Raw genomic sequence first — 15,205 nt, 5'->3', positions numbered from 1 at the left:
TAAAAGCTTCCATTGTTTCCACTGTTTCATGGTACTCGATGGAGACGTGAATCCAAGTATTATTCTGCGCCATTTGTGCTCTCGTCTCGATAGGTTGTGTCATTTCGCAATGTGACCCAGTCATTAATTTACACATAAGAGACTGCAAATGTATTCTTACCGCAGAGATATCCTGCCCATCGACCCGGATGCTGCCCCCGCTGACATTATAGAAGCGGAAAAGGAGTCGAACAATCGTACTCTTCCCTGAGCCGGAAGGACCCACCTGGATGAAGGTCAAGAGAGAGGGTTGAGACATCAGAAACAGAAGGGAAAGAGTGCAAGAGAACAGAGAGAGGATGTGCTGCCTGCAGTATTTTGAGGACTTAAGCTTGTAGTTCTGTCTGTTCTATATTAAGAGTGAGTGGAGAAGTTGTATGTAGTACCTCCTGTCGAGCTAGTGATGGGGCTAAATCTAAACACACACTCATGCAGCAGTGAAACCTACTGGACACTTAGGATATGGCTGAGGTCAAGGATGCCACTGACAATGACACATGGTGAGGACAGAGGACGTGAAATTTGATGTGATTGTTTAGTATGTGTATGAATGAATTGTTTACTTTATTCGGTTTCAATTAGGAGAAAACCATAAAAGTACATACATGTCAGATTAATACATTTATCAATGACAAAACATGAATTATTTCTTAAAAATACATTAGAGTAAGATGCAAAATAGGTTGACGTTCCAATAAAAGCATTAAGAGATTGTACAGCAAAAAATTTAAGTGCAACAGTCTTCAGTTATAAATTAGTTCTGTGACGGATACAACATTTTAAAAACCTGGCTATGTTTTGGGCTACAAAGTCAGACTCCAAGAGTTGGAGGACCAAGAAAGCGGGACGACATTGATGTAGCCCCAAAGTTTTTAAGATTGGTATTAGCCATCGCTTTCTAAGGTTCAATGTAAAATTTACAGAAAAGGGTAGGGTGTAAAAGAGATTGGGGGAAATGCCATCACAGGGGCAATGACATAGCTGGTGTGACCAATCATTTACAGTAGGAAATGTTATAAATCGGTGGAAAGTATTGAGCCTGAACCGTGTCAACAGAAATCTGTCATAACTGCTTAAATTCCATGTTAAATAAGGCTGAATCTCAGAAGAGGTTTGGATCAACAAGGAATGCTGAGCCGAGATTGTATTGGCTTCAGCTACCAACCGGAGATCCGCCAAATGGGTTAAACATTGATTTTTTAACGTTTTCCTAGGGAGCTGTTCCATTTCAAAAGGGTTGTGGTAAAACTGCTCTAGGCCCAGATCGTAAAAAAACGTATTGACGTATCGGAGCCAGCCAATCTTAATAACGTTTTCAAGCAGAAGACAGTCCTTTAAGATACTTTGGGGAAAAACTAGCTTGTTTGATGTCCAAATGTGGTGCCATAAAAGAATAGGCTGAATCTTTATGAGATCAGTGATGTACGGCAAGCCTAGTTCTAAGTGGCAGCTGAATGTTGATGTGCCCTGGGGAACAGCGAGGAGAAACCTCAAAAAGCTGTTCTCCACTTTTTGGAGAGTTTCCGTCTGAACGTACCCCCACACCCCAGCCCCATAGATGGCGGTACTAATACATTTAGCTTTATAGATGCGAATCTTCTCCTCTGGCGGTCTTCTTCCCAGTCTCTGAGTAAAGTTTACTAGTGCCATAGTTGATTTTAAAAACAGCAGTTTTCTGGCCTCAATAGCTTTCCTCCAGGTGCCCTTTTCGTCAATTAAAACTCCAAGATAGGGATAAATAGGGGTGTTCTCCACCCTGGAGTTATTTATGTAGATATCTCTCCCTTTTCTTTGTTTTGGGCCAGAATACATAGTAAAAGTTTTTTTAATATTAATTTTTACATCTAGATTTGACATAAACAAATTGTATCGGGTCAGGAAACGCTGGAGTTCAAGGGGAGTGCGGGCATTAATCACCGCGTCATCCACGTAAAGGAGAGCGGGGATCGGGCGATTTTTAATTTGAGGAAGGTCCTGGCACCCTTCCAACATGGCTTTTTCTAGGCCGTTTGTATAAAGAGTGAAAAGGAAGGGGGCCAGGACACAGCCCTGTCTGACTCCCCGCTCGACCCTTAAAGATGCTGTCAATTCTCCCCCATGCCAAATCTTACCCTAGCTGTAGTGTTTGAGTAAATTTCACCGAGAAAGTTAACTATCAGAGGGTCAATTCCCATTTCAGTTAGGATATCCCAGAGCTTTGAATGACTTACACAGTCAAACGCTGCAGTAAGATCTACGTAGGCCATATGCAGGCTCCCACGTTTCGCATCCACATATTTACCCTTGAGTAAAGTCAAGTTTAAAACCTTCTCAATGGTACCCAGGCCTTCCCTGAATCCATACTGAAGGTCAGATATAATCTTATCTTCAGTCCAATTCTGAAGGCGTTCTAAAATGATACGCCCCACAGCTTTTCTGAAGGAATCGAGTAATGAAATAGGACGATAACAAGTTGGATTAAGTCGATCGCCCTTTTTAAAAACTGGAACCAAAATGGATTCTGACCAGGAGTCCAGTAATCCCACTTTACAGGTTGCTTCTAGTACCCTAAATAAGATTGGGGCCCAAAGATCTGTTTTAAATTTATAGAGACCGACAAGCACCACGTCCGGGCCTGGGGCCTTACCCCCCTTACTGGCACTTAAGGCTTGCTCGGCTTCTAAATCTAAATCGAGTGGGATGGAAGGGGGCCTGGTACTATTACTGTTCGTCTCTGAGTGGCACTGCTCTAGGGGCATTTTAGGTGTTGCTTCAAATATTTTGGAAAAGTGTGCAATCCAAGACGATTCGTCAATCGTAGCTTCAATTTTTCTAGTTTCCCTAGAGCCAGACAGAAATGGAGTGTTTATCACCTCCCAGAAAGCGGCACTGTCGTTCGTTAAACAGCTTTTATGTAACTTTCTCCATAGTTCCTCTTTCAATTCTGATTTCCTATGTCGTAGGGCCTTTTGGTTTTCCTAAGTTGAGTGATCTCTTGCCTATCTCTAAGGGGTTTGTTGAGGGCATTTTTAAGGGTCGAGTACGCTTTGGTACAGGTGGAATTAAACCAGCCAACCTTACTGTTTCTCACCCCTTTGGGTTTAGTGTTTAGTGCTTCTTTGACAGATTTGGTAACCACCAAAAAGTTGTCAATAATCTCCTGCGGGGACGATGAATCGGCTAAGCAAACACTTATTGCAGTCATGGAGTTCTTGACAACTTTTTCAATGATCTTTACCGGGTCAACCTGGACCCACTTAAGGGTATAACCATTTAATCTGTTCATAAACAGACTTTATTCCCCGTAAAAATTCATTAACTTGTTCTTTCCTCGTACCAACGGAAGGGAAAGAGTGATGGAGAGAGGGAAGTGGTCACTGAATACACAATCGTGAGTTTTGAAGTTGGAAATAAGGGATGAAGCCCTACTTGCCAAAAAGATAAAGTCAATGCAGCTAGAGGCACCTCTATCGTTAAAAGTTGGAGTCAGGGGGACAGCGGGTGATATTAATTCATTTGCCAAAACCAGTTGCAGAATCAAGATAGTCTCGTTTAAACAGGCCCCACTCTGGGAATGGGTAAAGTGAGTCAAGTTGTTATCTTTCTCATCTAGAAGGCCACATGTTATGTTGTCATTGTGTGCACAAGGGGATAGAATAAAGTCACCACCCCAAATGGTAGTAGTTTTTTCCCCTTGGTGATTACTATTAAAATCTAGGAGAAAGGTACGGATTACCTTCAGAGTGGCAATTAACTGGGACTGCTGTAAATTGTTATAAACATTGACTATCACTAGGAGATTCAGGTTATTGATAGCTACTGAGATTATCTGATAGTTATCCTCAGTTTTTAGGGCAATAATTTCCCGCACTTGAATTAAATTGGGAGATCTAGACCACTAAACCTCCTTTAGCTTGCCCTGATGGAGATGGCGTTGCAGGGGAAAAAATGTTTTGTAACCATTTAGATGAATAGGTAGGACAGCCCACGTCTCTTGTAGACAAATAATGCCATATGTCCGCGCAAAGGTAAGCCACTCGCCTTGAATGACCTTGGAAAGAAGGCCAGCAATGTTCCAAAAGATAATGCTGAGTGGAACCTCTCTCGAGGAATCTGCATCAGAGGAAAGGGCAGTTACAGGGTGTCCAAATTCCTTTAGAGGAGTGCTATCTGTTTGAGTACCCATAGCTAGGTCTAGACCATTTGTAATGGGCAAACTCTGAGGGCTAGATCCATTTCTGAAATTAGCTAGCGGGGTTACTTGCTACCGTTCCGGTAGAGCCGAGATGGGATCGGAAATGAGAGGCAAGGAGTTTACTATCCAGTCTGCTACCATAGGAGATGTAGGGAAGGGAAGTGAGCCATGCTATTTATATTGTTTGAACAGAAAGTGGTCCCAGAAACACAAGTTGATCGTCCGTCTACTTCCTCTAGGGGGAGCTCAAACCTGTTAGAGGTTATGACAGAGCCTTTCCCTTCTCCTCTGGGTCTTATAGTGGGTTTTTAAAAGAAACCCAAAGGGAGGGCCGTGATACTAGAGTGTAAAGCAGGAGGGGCCTCTTTGTGGTTTAAAAGAGAACGAACCATTCGGGCGACCTGAAATTTATGACTATACAATCGCCCTGAGTGGATTTTTTTGAGGTGCCAACCCACCACACTCTACGAACCATAAGTATTTCGTTTGTGTGCTGGGGGTTAAAATGCTTGTTTTTCATCAGCCAGTCCCCCACTTTGTTGCGAAGGGAAGGCCAAGGTTCAGTCTGTCCCTGTTTTAAAGCTGGAACCCCCGTTAGAATTAATACGTATGGACAAGAAGCAGGTGGTAGGTCTAAATTATCTGAATTGGGTTGGACATTAGAGTTAGTTTGATGCTCCCTATTTTCTTGCCCTTGCCTACTTTTGTGTTCCACCCTAGCACTGAGTTTTAATTTTGGATCCTCTGCTACATGTCTTGTTAAAGTTTCTGATTGAGGTTCCCTTAGGGAACCAAACGTGGACTCGTGGGTAGATTGCCTGTGGCCATCCTTTTGCGTAAGGGTAGGATCCCTGCTACCGTGGGAAGATTTTTGATTTTCTAGAGAAACACTAATAGTCTCTACAGCCTCTTTCAGTTGCTCGATCTTCCTTTCTATACGGCCAAATCTTTCATCAATGAGTGCGCTCAACTGGGTCATCATGGCCCTATCATGTGTTTCTAGCAGTCCTCTGACAAGATCTTCAATAGGGACCTTGTGAGACGTCTCTAGAATTAGGAATGGGTACTTCTGGTTGCAGTTCGGAGTGATTATGAGTTTCCTCTGTTTGGATTTCTGCTGAATTTGTTCTTATTGAACTTGAGCCATGATTATCTTTTTTCCTTCCATCCTTACCCCCCCTTAACTCCCTTCTGTTTTGATCTTGCTAAATGCCCTTTCATCAATTTTGTTTGTTTTCCGAGTTTGAGGCCCTGTGCCTTGTGGGGTGGTATTTTCAGTCTCACTATCATACATCGTGGCGGGTAGAGGTTGAGTGGCCAGAGGGGAATTAGTGTTTTTTTGTAGGATGTTAATCCTAGGAGTTAGTGATCTAGTACTTTCGTCCTCCCTGATCAGTGGGAACTGTGAAGAATCCAGTGGGAGCCTTCGCTCGGTTAATTGGATCTCGTGGGTAAGGAGGGATTCGGCTCTTACCAGGAAGGCGTCTAAGGTACCCACAGTGCTCGTACGTTTCTCCATTGATCTTTACGCTAGTAGCAAGAGTCACAATTAAAGAAAATGGAAACTCGAGAGCACAGAAATTAATAACTGATTTAGGTGTGCACAATGTAAAAAACCAGGATAGCTCTAGGAATAGGATACCAGTGCAAAGGGAGACCACTTATAAGAGTCAGAGTCATCAATGTTCTTACCGCGCTTCAGGGGTAAGTCCTCGGAGACAACACCCAAGGGGAGTGGCCCTGCCCTGGCCCTGACAGGCCCGCCCGGGCTTCGCCCGGCGCGCGCCCGCGTGCGTCCCGCGGACGGGAGAAACTGCTTGGCTAAATCCTTCTGGTGACGTGGATGGAGGGGGTACCAGACGGCGCAAAGCACCGCTGGTTCCTGGGGCGGCTAGTCCCGATTCAGGCGGCCCCCTGGAGCAGTAAGTGAAGCGTCTCCCGCGGAGCAGGAGGCGCGAACAGTTTTTCAGTTGCCTGGTCTTGGAGGGAGGAGCTGCCACTCGGCACCAAGCCCCACTGGTTCCTGGGGCGGCTAGTCCCGATTCAGGCGGCCCCCTGGAGCAGTAAGTGAAGCGTCTCCCGCGGAGCAGGAGGCGCAAACAGTTTTTCAGTCGCCTGGTGTTGGAGGGAGGGGGTGCCACTCGGCACCAAGCCCCGCTGGTTCCTGGGGCGGCTAGTCCCGATTCAGGTGGGCCCCTGCAGCAGTAAGTGAAGCGTCTCCCACGGAGCAGGAGGCGCGAACAGTTTTTCAGTCGCCTGGTGGTGGAGGGAGGGGCTGCCACTCGGCGCCAAGCCCCACTGGTTCCTGGGGCGGCTAGTCCCGATTCAGGCGACCCCCTGGAGCAGTAAGTGAAGCGTCTCCCGCGGAGCGGGAGGCGCAAACAGTTTTTCAGTCGCCTGGTGTTGGAGGGAGGAGCTGCCACTCGGCACCAAGCCCCGCTGGTTCCTGGGGCGGCTAGTACCGATTCAGGTGGCCCCCCCCTTCAGCAGTAAGTGAAGCGTCTCCCACGGAGCAGGGGGCGCAAACAGTTTTTCAGTCGCCTGGTGGTGAAGGGAGGGGCTGCCACTCGGCGCCAAGCCCCGCTGGTTCCTGGGGCGGCTAGTACCGATTCAGGCGCCCCCCTGGAGCAGTAAGTGAAGCGTCTCCCGCGGAGCAGGAGGCGCGAACAGTTTTTCAGTTGCCTGGTGTTGGAGGGAGGAGCTGCCACTCGGCACCAAGCCCCACTGGTTCCTGGGGCGGCTAGTCCCGATTCAGGCGGCCCCCTGGAGCAGTAAGTGAAGCGTCTCCCGCGGAGCAGGAGGCGCAAACAGTTTTTCAGTCGCCTGGTGGTGGAGGGAGGGGCTGCCACTCGGCGCCAAGCCCTGCTGGTTCCTGGGGCGGCTAGTCACGATTCAGGCGACCCCCTGGAGCAGTAAGTGAAGCGTCTCCCGCGGAGCAGGAGGCGCGAACAGTTTTTCAGTTGCCTGGTGTTGGAGGGAGGAGCTGCCACTCGGCACCAAGCCCCGCTGGTTCCTGGGGCGGCTAGTCCCGATTCAGGTGGCCCCCTGCAGCAGTAAGTGAAGCGTCTCCCACGGAGCAGGAGGCGCGAACAGTTTTTCAGTCGCCTGGTGGTGGAGGGAGGGGCTGCCACTCGGCGCCAAGCCCTGCTGGTTCCTGGGGCGGCTAGTCCCGATTCAGGCGACCCCCTGGAGCAGTAAGTGAAGCGTCTCCTGTGGAGCGGGAGGCGCAAACAGTTTTTCAGTCGCCTGGTGGTGAAGGGAGGGGCTGCCACTCGGCACCAAGCCCCGCTGGTTCCTGGGGCGGCTAGTACCGATTCAGGTGGCCCCCTGCAGCAGTAAGTGAAGCGTCTCCCACGGAGCAGGGGGCGCAAACAGTTTTTCAGTCGCCTGGTGGTGAAGGGAGGGGCTGCCACTCGGCGGCAAACCCCGCTGGTTCCTGGGGCGGCTAGTCCCGATTCAGGCGCCCCCCTGGAGCAGTAAGTGAAGCGTCTCCCGCGGAGCAGGAGGCGCGAACAGTTTTTCAGTCGCCTGGTGTTGGAGGGAGGAGCTGCCACTCGGCGCCAAGCCCCGCTGGTTCCTGGGGCGGCTAGTCCCGATTCAGGCGGCCCCCTGGAGCAGTAAGTAAAGCGTCTCTGAGTATGTGTAGCCTTGTTATCCTTGTTACAGGTTTGATGGTACCCAGAAACGGGTTTAAAAGGAACTGTTTTCATCCAATGAGGCCATTTTAAATGTAGCATCAACATTGCATCCTGAGGAAGACCTCACCCATTTAATGATGTAGGAGGTTGACACTTGTATTGTTATAATTCTGTCAGCTATCTGTCGATTGAATATTTATGTGTGAGCTGTTGTTTTCAGCTGTATATACACTGACATCTATTTAGATCCGGCATGACCGCTAAACCATATGTGATCAAAAAAAGAGCTTTTGAAAGAACTAGAGAGAGGAGCTGCGGCTCTGTACAGATGTTGGTTGATCTGAGTACAGCTTCTGATTTGGCATAAGCTGTGCTCTTCCACAGAAAGAGTGCCTACCCTCCGCCAGCTATAATTATTTGTTTATCCAGATGCTTCAACGGACACTTTATCATGGAAAGTTATTGTGTTTGTGTGGGCCTGACATATTTAAGTGAAAAGCATATGTTAACATCGATCCATATAAGTATGGATTATTATTACTCTGTATTAAAGCCTACAAATAGGTATTTTCATACATGACATCTTAACATATTACTGTGTTATACAAGGGTTTTGTTTTTGTTACCTCATGTGACAAACCATGGAGAAATATTTGCTCTGTGAGAATCCTTGTTAAGCCCTCTAAAGAGAAACAGTATTTGGATTAGCCCACTGTAATTGAGTATACTTTTATAATTTTGGACTTTGTGCCTAATAATTGCCTTGTGGGAAAGCTTACACTTAAAACAGTAGGGCTACGTTGGTTATGGTAACAAGCAATAGGCCAGATTGGTGCACTGAGAAAAAGTGAAGTCTGAGGCCACAGGTCTGATCTGCTTGTAAGACGTGGGGTTCTGCAATCTCTGTATAAACGCCCATCTCTTGTTTCTTTATAATTAGCAGATTGTGATGCATCTAGACGCCGATTATAAAGAAAAGACGTCAAAACTCAACTCTAATAATGAAGTTCTGATGTCACAACGCCTGCTGCCAGAGCAAGCAGCCGAGGTGAAAGGCGGATCAGGTCACGGAGCAGAATTAAAGCAGCTGTGTAAAGAACAAAAAGAAACTTTTCTCTTCTTTCATCTGCTCTGTTTTTTCTAGCTAACAGTGACAAACAGAAGGAACATGTTTATTTTTTGCACTCCTTAGAAATGTAGAGAAAACTTAGAATCTTTCTGCATGTTTCTACACATTCCGATCTATTGCAGCTTTTAACTTTTAAAAAGAAAACTGATTTGTATTAAATTGATTCTAATATGTTTTCGCAACAAATATTTAACAGGTTTTTGAGGTGTTCAAGTTTGCGCTAGAGGTTCTATTTTTGTTCTTCATGTTTGCAAGCATGCTTCTCTTTCATATGAAAGAGTTGTGCACCAAGGATTCAAGTGGTTTGTGGGAAAGGTGATGGTGTGACCATGAATTATATGTGATAAAGTACCCCCTGCTATACATGATAAAGCTATTGCCGATCACCTTGGAGCTCCATAACCTTATAAAGGACCTCCGCCTTTGGCCTCATTCCACTATATGGTTATGTAACTCCTCTGTGACTTGCAATATCCTTATATTGGACAGCAGGGGGCACTTTATCCGTTATATTATGAAAACGCTTGATAAAGACGGTAGGCCTAACTTTTTTATTGTGAAACACATTTGTTGAAGGCAATAGGCCTTTAACATTGGGTTGTTATCACATTGCCATAGGCTTTAAATATGTTATTATATGTGGTACCACAGATCACCATAGTGGTCAAGGGTATTTGTGTTGGCCACACACTCCGACACACCCTGGGGGTTTTCACTGTGATGATTCTTGTTAGGGACTACTGAAATGGTTTGTATGGTGTTTTGAAAACTGAATTTCTCTACATATTTGTAATTTTATAACTCTATGTAGGATGGATGATGGTTTACATGCATTGAATAGATCTGTGTTGGTTACGGTAGCAAACCAAAGGTAAAGGTTACATGCCTTATTAGTTCATGGGAAAATGTATAACAGTTTTCACAGTTTGCTCGATTATTATGAAACATTATGACAAAGCCAGGAGGCCAGACTTACTTATTGTGACAAGCATGTGCTTATGGCAATATGGTTTTGAAGATGGGTTTTAATTACACCGCGTTAATGCCTATAGGCAGATGTTTTGTTAAATGTAATCTCCCTCTCTGGCAACCCTCGGAGTGGAAGATTGTTAGGCCCGATTGAGAAGGGTTGCATGTGGTTTCGCCAATTGTAATATTATATTTATGTGAAATGGTATAACTGTATGTATGATGGTTGTCAGTTTACCATGTACGCTGGATATGGGCCTGCACTGGTTATAGTCTCAAACCAATGGTAAACGCTACACACCATTCCGCTTACTAGGAAGGTTATCTCAGATTCCTTAGGTGTAATCTCCCGAGTATGAAAAGTCAAAACAAAGCAAGCACGCCTGACTTTCTTTTTGTGAAAGGCATGTGCTAAAGGCTTTTACGTGTGTTCTGTAGGAAAGCCTGTAGGCAGGTATTTTGATACACTGAATTTAGCACATTATGATAGGTGGAAAGGGTTTTGGTGTTGGTGACCCACCTAAACAAACCATAGGGGTTGAAGATTTGCACTCCATGCAGCCTTGAAAACAATCAGCTCCATGCACAGACATTTATGGCACACATGCAGACATTAGTCACTATAACATTTGAGCTAAAATCTCTAATGACAAATGTCTCAAAGGTTCTTTTAGCATGCAGTAGAATCGACATGTTCTGCATTGTCACTCACACACAAGCCATCCTGAGAACTGTGCAAAGCCAAACAATTAAAAAAACCAATAGGGAAATAAAAAGGTTAGACAAAACAGCCAATGATACAGACACAAGTGGAGACACAACTCTACGCCAATGCCATCTCCCTATGTTCTACTATGCAGTGGGTTCATTGCAGTGTTTTGCATCAGTTTCCTAGCTAGATGGAGAACATGTAAAAGTTCTATATTTGCGGTCCAGATTAGAAGTAGTCTCTGACAAACATTATTCTTGCAACCTCAATAGAGGGCATCTTATCACAGGAGTTCGAGATGCTTTTATGTCCCTGAGGTTCTGACACCAAGGACACACCAAAGCTTGTACAATACAATCACAAAGAAAGGAGCTTTAAAACGCGTCTCACCAGTGCCATCGTCTGACCGGGCATCACCGAGAAGGAAACATCTTTCAGGATCTCCTTCCTGCAGAGGTAAGAGGGCGTTAGAAATCATATGCTGGCTCTTCCCAAACTTATAATGATCCATTGTGAAAAGAACGCAAAATGGCAACTCATTGCTCGTATGTTTACAGAACCCACTGCCCAAAAACAGTTGGGTAAAATACTCTATAATTTTCATGCCAAACCACAGAGTCGTCGAGTGGTCTTAGCCTCTCTTACAAAAAGCTAAAGATTTGCATCTCTGGTATGTTTGACTTCCCATTTCACCCTCTCAAAAGTTTGTGATTGTGCTCTCTTACAAAACGTTAAAAAAATAAATATGGTCCTGAGTAAGGTCAGCATTTGGATAATAAACATCAAGGCTGAAACATGTGAGCATTCTAAAGTATGTAGTTCCTTTGGTATTGGAAGCCAGGAGATTCTCGGATATAGTGTGGACATCTGGTTTCTTTTCTTCCTCAGTGAACTTCGATTTACATATATACATGATTATGTTATCTTTCTGTTTCAACTGGATGGTCCTTGCAATAAATGCACACATATACTTGAACTAGCTCTGCTCCAAGTTGGCATTGTCCTCTCACGCTAGCATAATGTACAACAGCAACCGGAATGTTGATCATTATAATACAATTCAGGGGAAGGTCTACGGCAAAAATTACATAAAGTAAAGTAGCCAACATTTAACAGCGACTGATACCCTTTCATAAATGCAATGGGATACTTTCGTGACTTCCAACCTATAAAGCGTGGTTGGAACGGAGGGCCATCTAATGCCAACGTTCTCAAACCGCAGCTGCCACTGCAAGTGTCAGATTCAGTAGTCCTGCTATCACTGGTATGGCACCACGTCCCATGGAATAATGGCCAGCCCTGGGCTCGTACCATTAGTGGAGTGCCACTGTGAAAAACCTCTGTGTCGCCTGGCCGCCCTCAGTTTACTCACCCATCTAAGTAGCTGAAGTGAACGTTCTCGAACTCTATCCGACCATGCTTGAACTTGAGGTCGCCAGCGCCGATGGCATCCTTCACCTGGTTGAGAAAAGGAGAGGAGTCAGGAGACGAGGGTATCAGTTGAGAAACCAGGGAGAACAATCTTAGGGGGAGCACATTACTCGGTGTCTACCTGATAGAAAGTAAATAACACTGGTAAATAGAGGGACTGTCTACAAAAAGGTTGATAATAATAAGGGGGGCTGTTAATACAATGAGTTAATACATAGACTCTGCAACACATAGGCTTCACCCCCCATAACACAATGGGTATAAGATCACTGTACAATCATTACAGTGCTGTTATTACACAAAGCTCTCATTACATACTATTTTATTTATTTATTTATTTAGTTCATTTGTATAGCGCAACAGCTACCCAGCAAAGGGTTTCCCGACGCTAATGATCCAGTGGTAAGATTGGAGGCAGATTGTTAGATGTTAAACAGCCAGGTCTTTAAAGCTTTCCTGAATTTCATGTAGCTTGGCTCATTCCGTAATGTGTGTGGTAGAGTATTCCAGAGAGTGGGTCCAAGAAACGAAAAGGATTTGCCACCCATGCGTGATAGCCTAATTTTAGGAATTACAAAGTGGTTGGCTGTAGCTGATCGAAGGGTTCGAGATGGACGATAAGGACGTACAAGATTTTGAAGATACTTTGGGGCGTTGTTAGTAGAGATCTTATGCATAAAGCATAGGAATTTAAATTTGATCCGGTTCTCAATTTTTAACCAGTGCAATTCCCGGATGTATTTGGAGGTTGATGTGGAGATGGAAATTTTCCACAGTAGTCTCGCTGCTGCATTTTGCACTGTTTGCAGCCTGCGGATTGTGGCCTTTTTCCCCCTAAGTATAGCACGTTAGCATAATCAAGCCTGGAGGTTCTCAAGGCATTGATTACTGTTTTCTTAGTGTGTTCGGGCAGCATCCCAAAAAAAATTCTCAACCATTTTAATATTGCGAAGCATGTGGCCGGGGTCTTCACAACTTGCTGGTCAAGATTAAATGAGTCATCAATGATGACACCAAGATTCCGAGCATGTTTAACTGGAACCGGGGGGGGTACCCATTTCAGTTGGCCAATGTTGGGGTCCCCAGTGCTCTTTGTTCTTCCCCAAGACAATTAACTCGGTCTTCTCACCGTTAAGTTTGAGAACGTTTTTAAACATCCACTCCACAATCCTACTGTTACCACTACATAATGTGCATAGAGCTCTCCACTTAAGGGAAGCTGAATGCAGGCGGTTCACATGACGGAAGACCATTCAGAGATGAGACTCTAGGTCGATTGTGCTATTGATACGCAGGATATTGTGGTAGAAGAATATTGAGGACAGAATATCGAGGGACAAAGTATTGCAAGGTTAGTGCATGTAGGGAAGTGTACATTTAGTATTCCTAACTCCACATCTACGTGCCTTGAAGAGATATGTACCGCCTGGGTGCATATATGTGGAGGTAGGTATAGAAAATCTAGACTTACTTATCTCTTGATATTTCTTTACGATAGTTCGGCCTCAGTGTTGTGAGGTTGATATTCAGGGTCACGCCCTCCAAATATATGGACCCTTTCTTGCATGGACTTTCTTTGGGGTCTGTCAGGAGGGGCCTGGACGCAATGGGTTCTCGTCACAGTGCAGTTAAAGGCAAGGGGCCAAAAACCTACGATATTAGTGATAGATGGCTCTATAAATCGAAGAAGGTCCTACTGTATTCAGAGCTTCATGCATGAGGGACATTTCCCATGGAATATATCACACACAATGCTTGAATATAAGGGAATGCCAAACGTCATGCGACCATCACTGCAGGAGGCGGCCGGCACACACGTAGAGGTGCTGATGGTCTGCGCAGCGCATCAAAGAGAAAGGCCAGAAGTGTCAGGCTACTGTCACTTGTGGCTGAGATGTGGGGACTGAGTCCCAGACTGATAGCAACTGGAGAAACAGCTTCCTTCAAGGGTGTGTGTGGTCTGGTGGGACAAGCAGGCAATATGGTGGTGAAACACAAAATGATGGGGCTCACCAGCAGAATTTAAGGAGGGGCTCCTGAGCCTCTCATATCTCACAAATGTTAATTTGCCTTAGCCTGAATGGAGTCCCCCTGAAGGCCCCTCCTCCCCCGAAAGAGTTGAGGGCCCCCTGCACCACAGTGGGTGCAGGGGCCTGAGCTTCGCCTCTGAGGCAATACTGAAGAGAATAAACCTCAACCCTATGTTTGATCACTCGATATTAAATCTGCCCTTTTTGGCTTCAAGTATCAAACGGAATGCAGCACGATTCTATCCGGAGGAAAAAGGCCTTTGTGAGAACTACTATTCTGGACACAAGGACTTACTCTTTGGGAAGCACCTTTAACTATTTTAGACTAAACATGAAATGTCCAATTTCACAGACAATAAGAAATGTAGACCCATTCATTGTCCACACTTCTCACTTGATGCATAAAATACATGGAGTCTTGCTTTATTCTTACTCAGGTACTTTATTCCACCGGGTTGGAGACACGAGAGGCAGGTGCCCGGAAGCTGCAAGACCCCCCAATGGGAACGGTCAAGGAATCGCACTTTTAGATCTATCCTTCATGGTTTTTGTTACAAAGTTGCTAATCAATTTTCAGGGATGAACAGATCCAGCTGGGATAATAAACATAAAACCGTCTGGAGTCCATACAGGAGTTTCAACGACAACGAACGGTACTGTGATAAATAAGATTCTCCAGTATTAGGGGTGTCTTTCATAGATTCACAGGCCTGAATCATTCCCCGTCGTCGGAGTAGGAGTCCCACGGTATATAAAAAAGCAGTAATAAGCCATTTGTACATAGCAAATAACAGTTATAATAAACCAGGAAGTAAAGTAGCCTCAGCTACCAATGAAAAAACTTCCACATTAGTGACCATCCAAGTCATTATGTTAGACCAAACTGCAGCCAATCAGGCCACAGCTCCCACCAAGGTATTCTCCCCAGAGACCCAGGCTGTCAGATTTTTTACCGCACGTCGTGTGATAGGGAGTCTCTCTGAGCTCTGCTCAGTTTTTTCTCTACTTTTGAAAGTTCTCACTTACAAACATGTCTACATCTAAGTCCCTTTTCAGGGCCTGTGAATCTTGTGGCAAGGCAAGGCT

At 45.3% G+C, this 15,205-nt stretch overlaps 1 protein-coding gene across 5 annotated transcripts in view; it reads right to left on the bottom strand.

The window, feature by feature from the left end:
• ABCB6 (ATP binding cassette subfamily B member 6 (LAN blood group)) overlaps window positions 1-15,205 on the bottom strand; it is a 306,484-nt gene that overhangs the window by 39,670 nt on the left and 251,609 nt on the right. For all 5 annotated transcript variants that reach the window (XM_078679195.1, XM_078679194.1, XM_078679196.1 and 2 more), the window contains 3 exons: window positions 12,031-12,116; window positions 11,049-11,106; window positions 161-265 (listed from right to left, as the gene is read on the bottom strand). In XM_078679195.1, coding sequence (XP_078535321.1) covers window positions 161-265; window positions 11,049-11,106; window positions 12,031-12,116 — 249 coding nt within the window. The remainder of the gene's footprint in view (window positions 1-160; window positions 266-11,048; window positions 11,107-12,030; window positions 12,117-15,205) is intronic.

Source organism: Lissotriton helveticus, chromosome 3_1 (genome assembly GCF_964261635.1).
Source record: "Lissotriton helveticus chromosome 3_1, aLisHel1.1, whole genome shotgun sequence".
NCBI lineage: Eukaryota > Metazoa > Chordata > Amphibia > Caudata > Salamandridae > Lissotriton > Lissotriton helveticus.
Note: the sequence above shows the minus strand (reverse complement) of the source record. Positions and strands in the feature narration are given on the sequence as shown.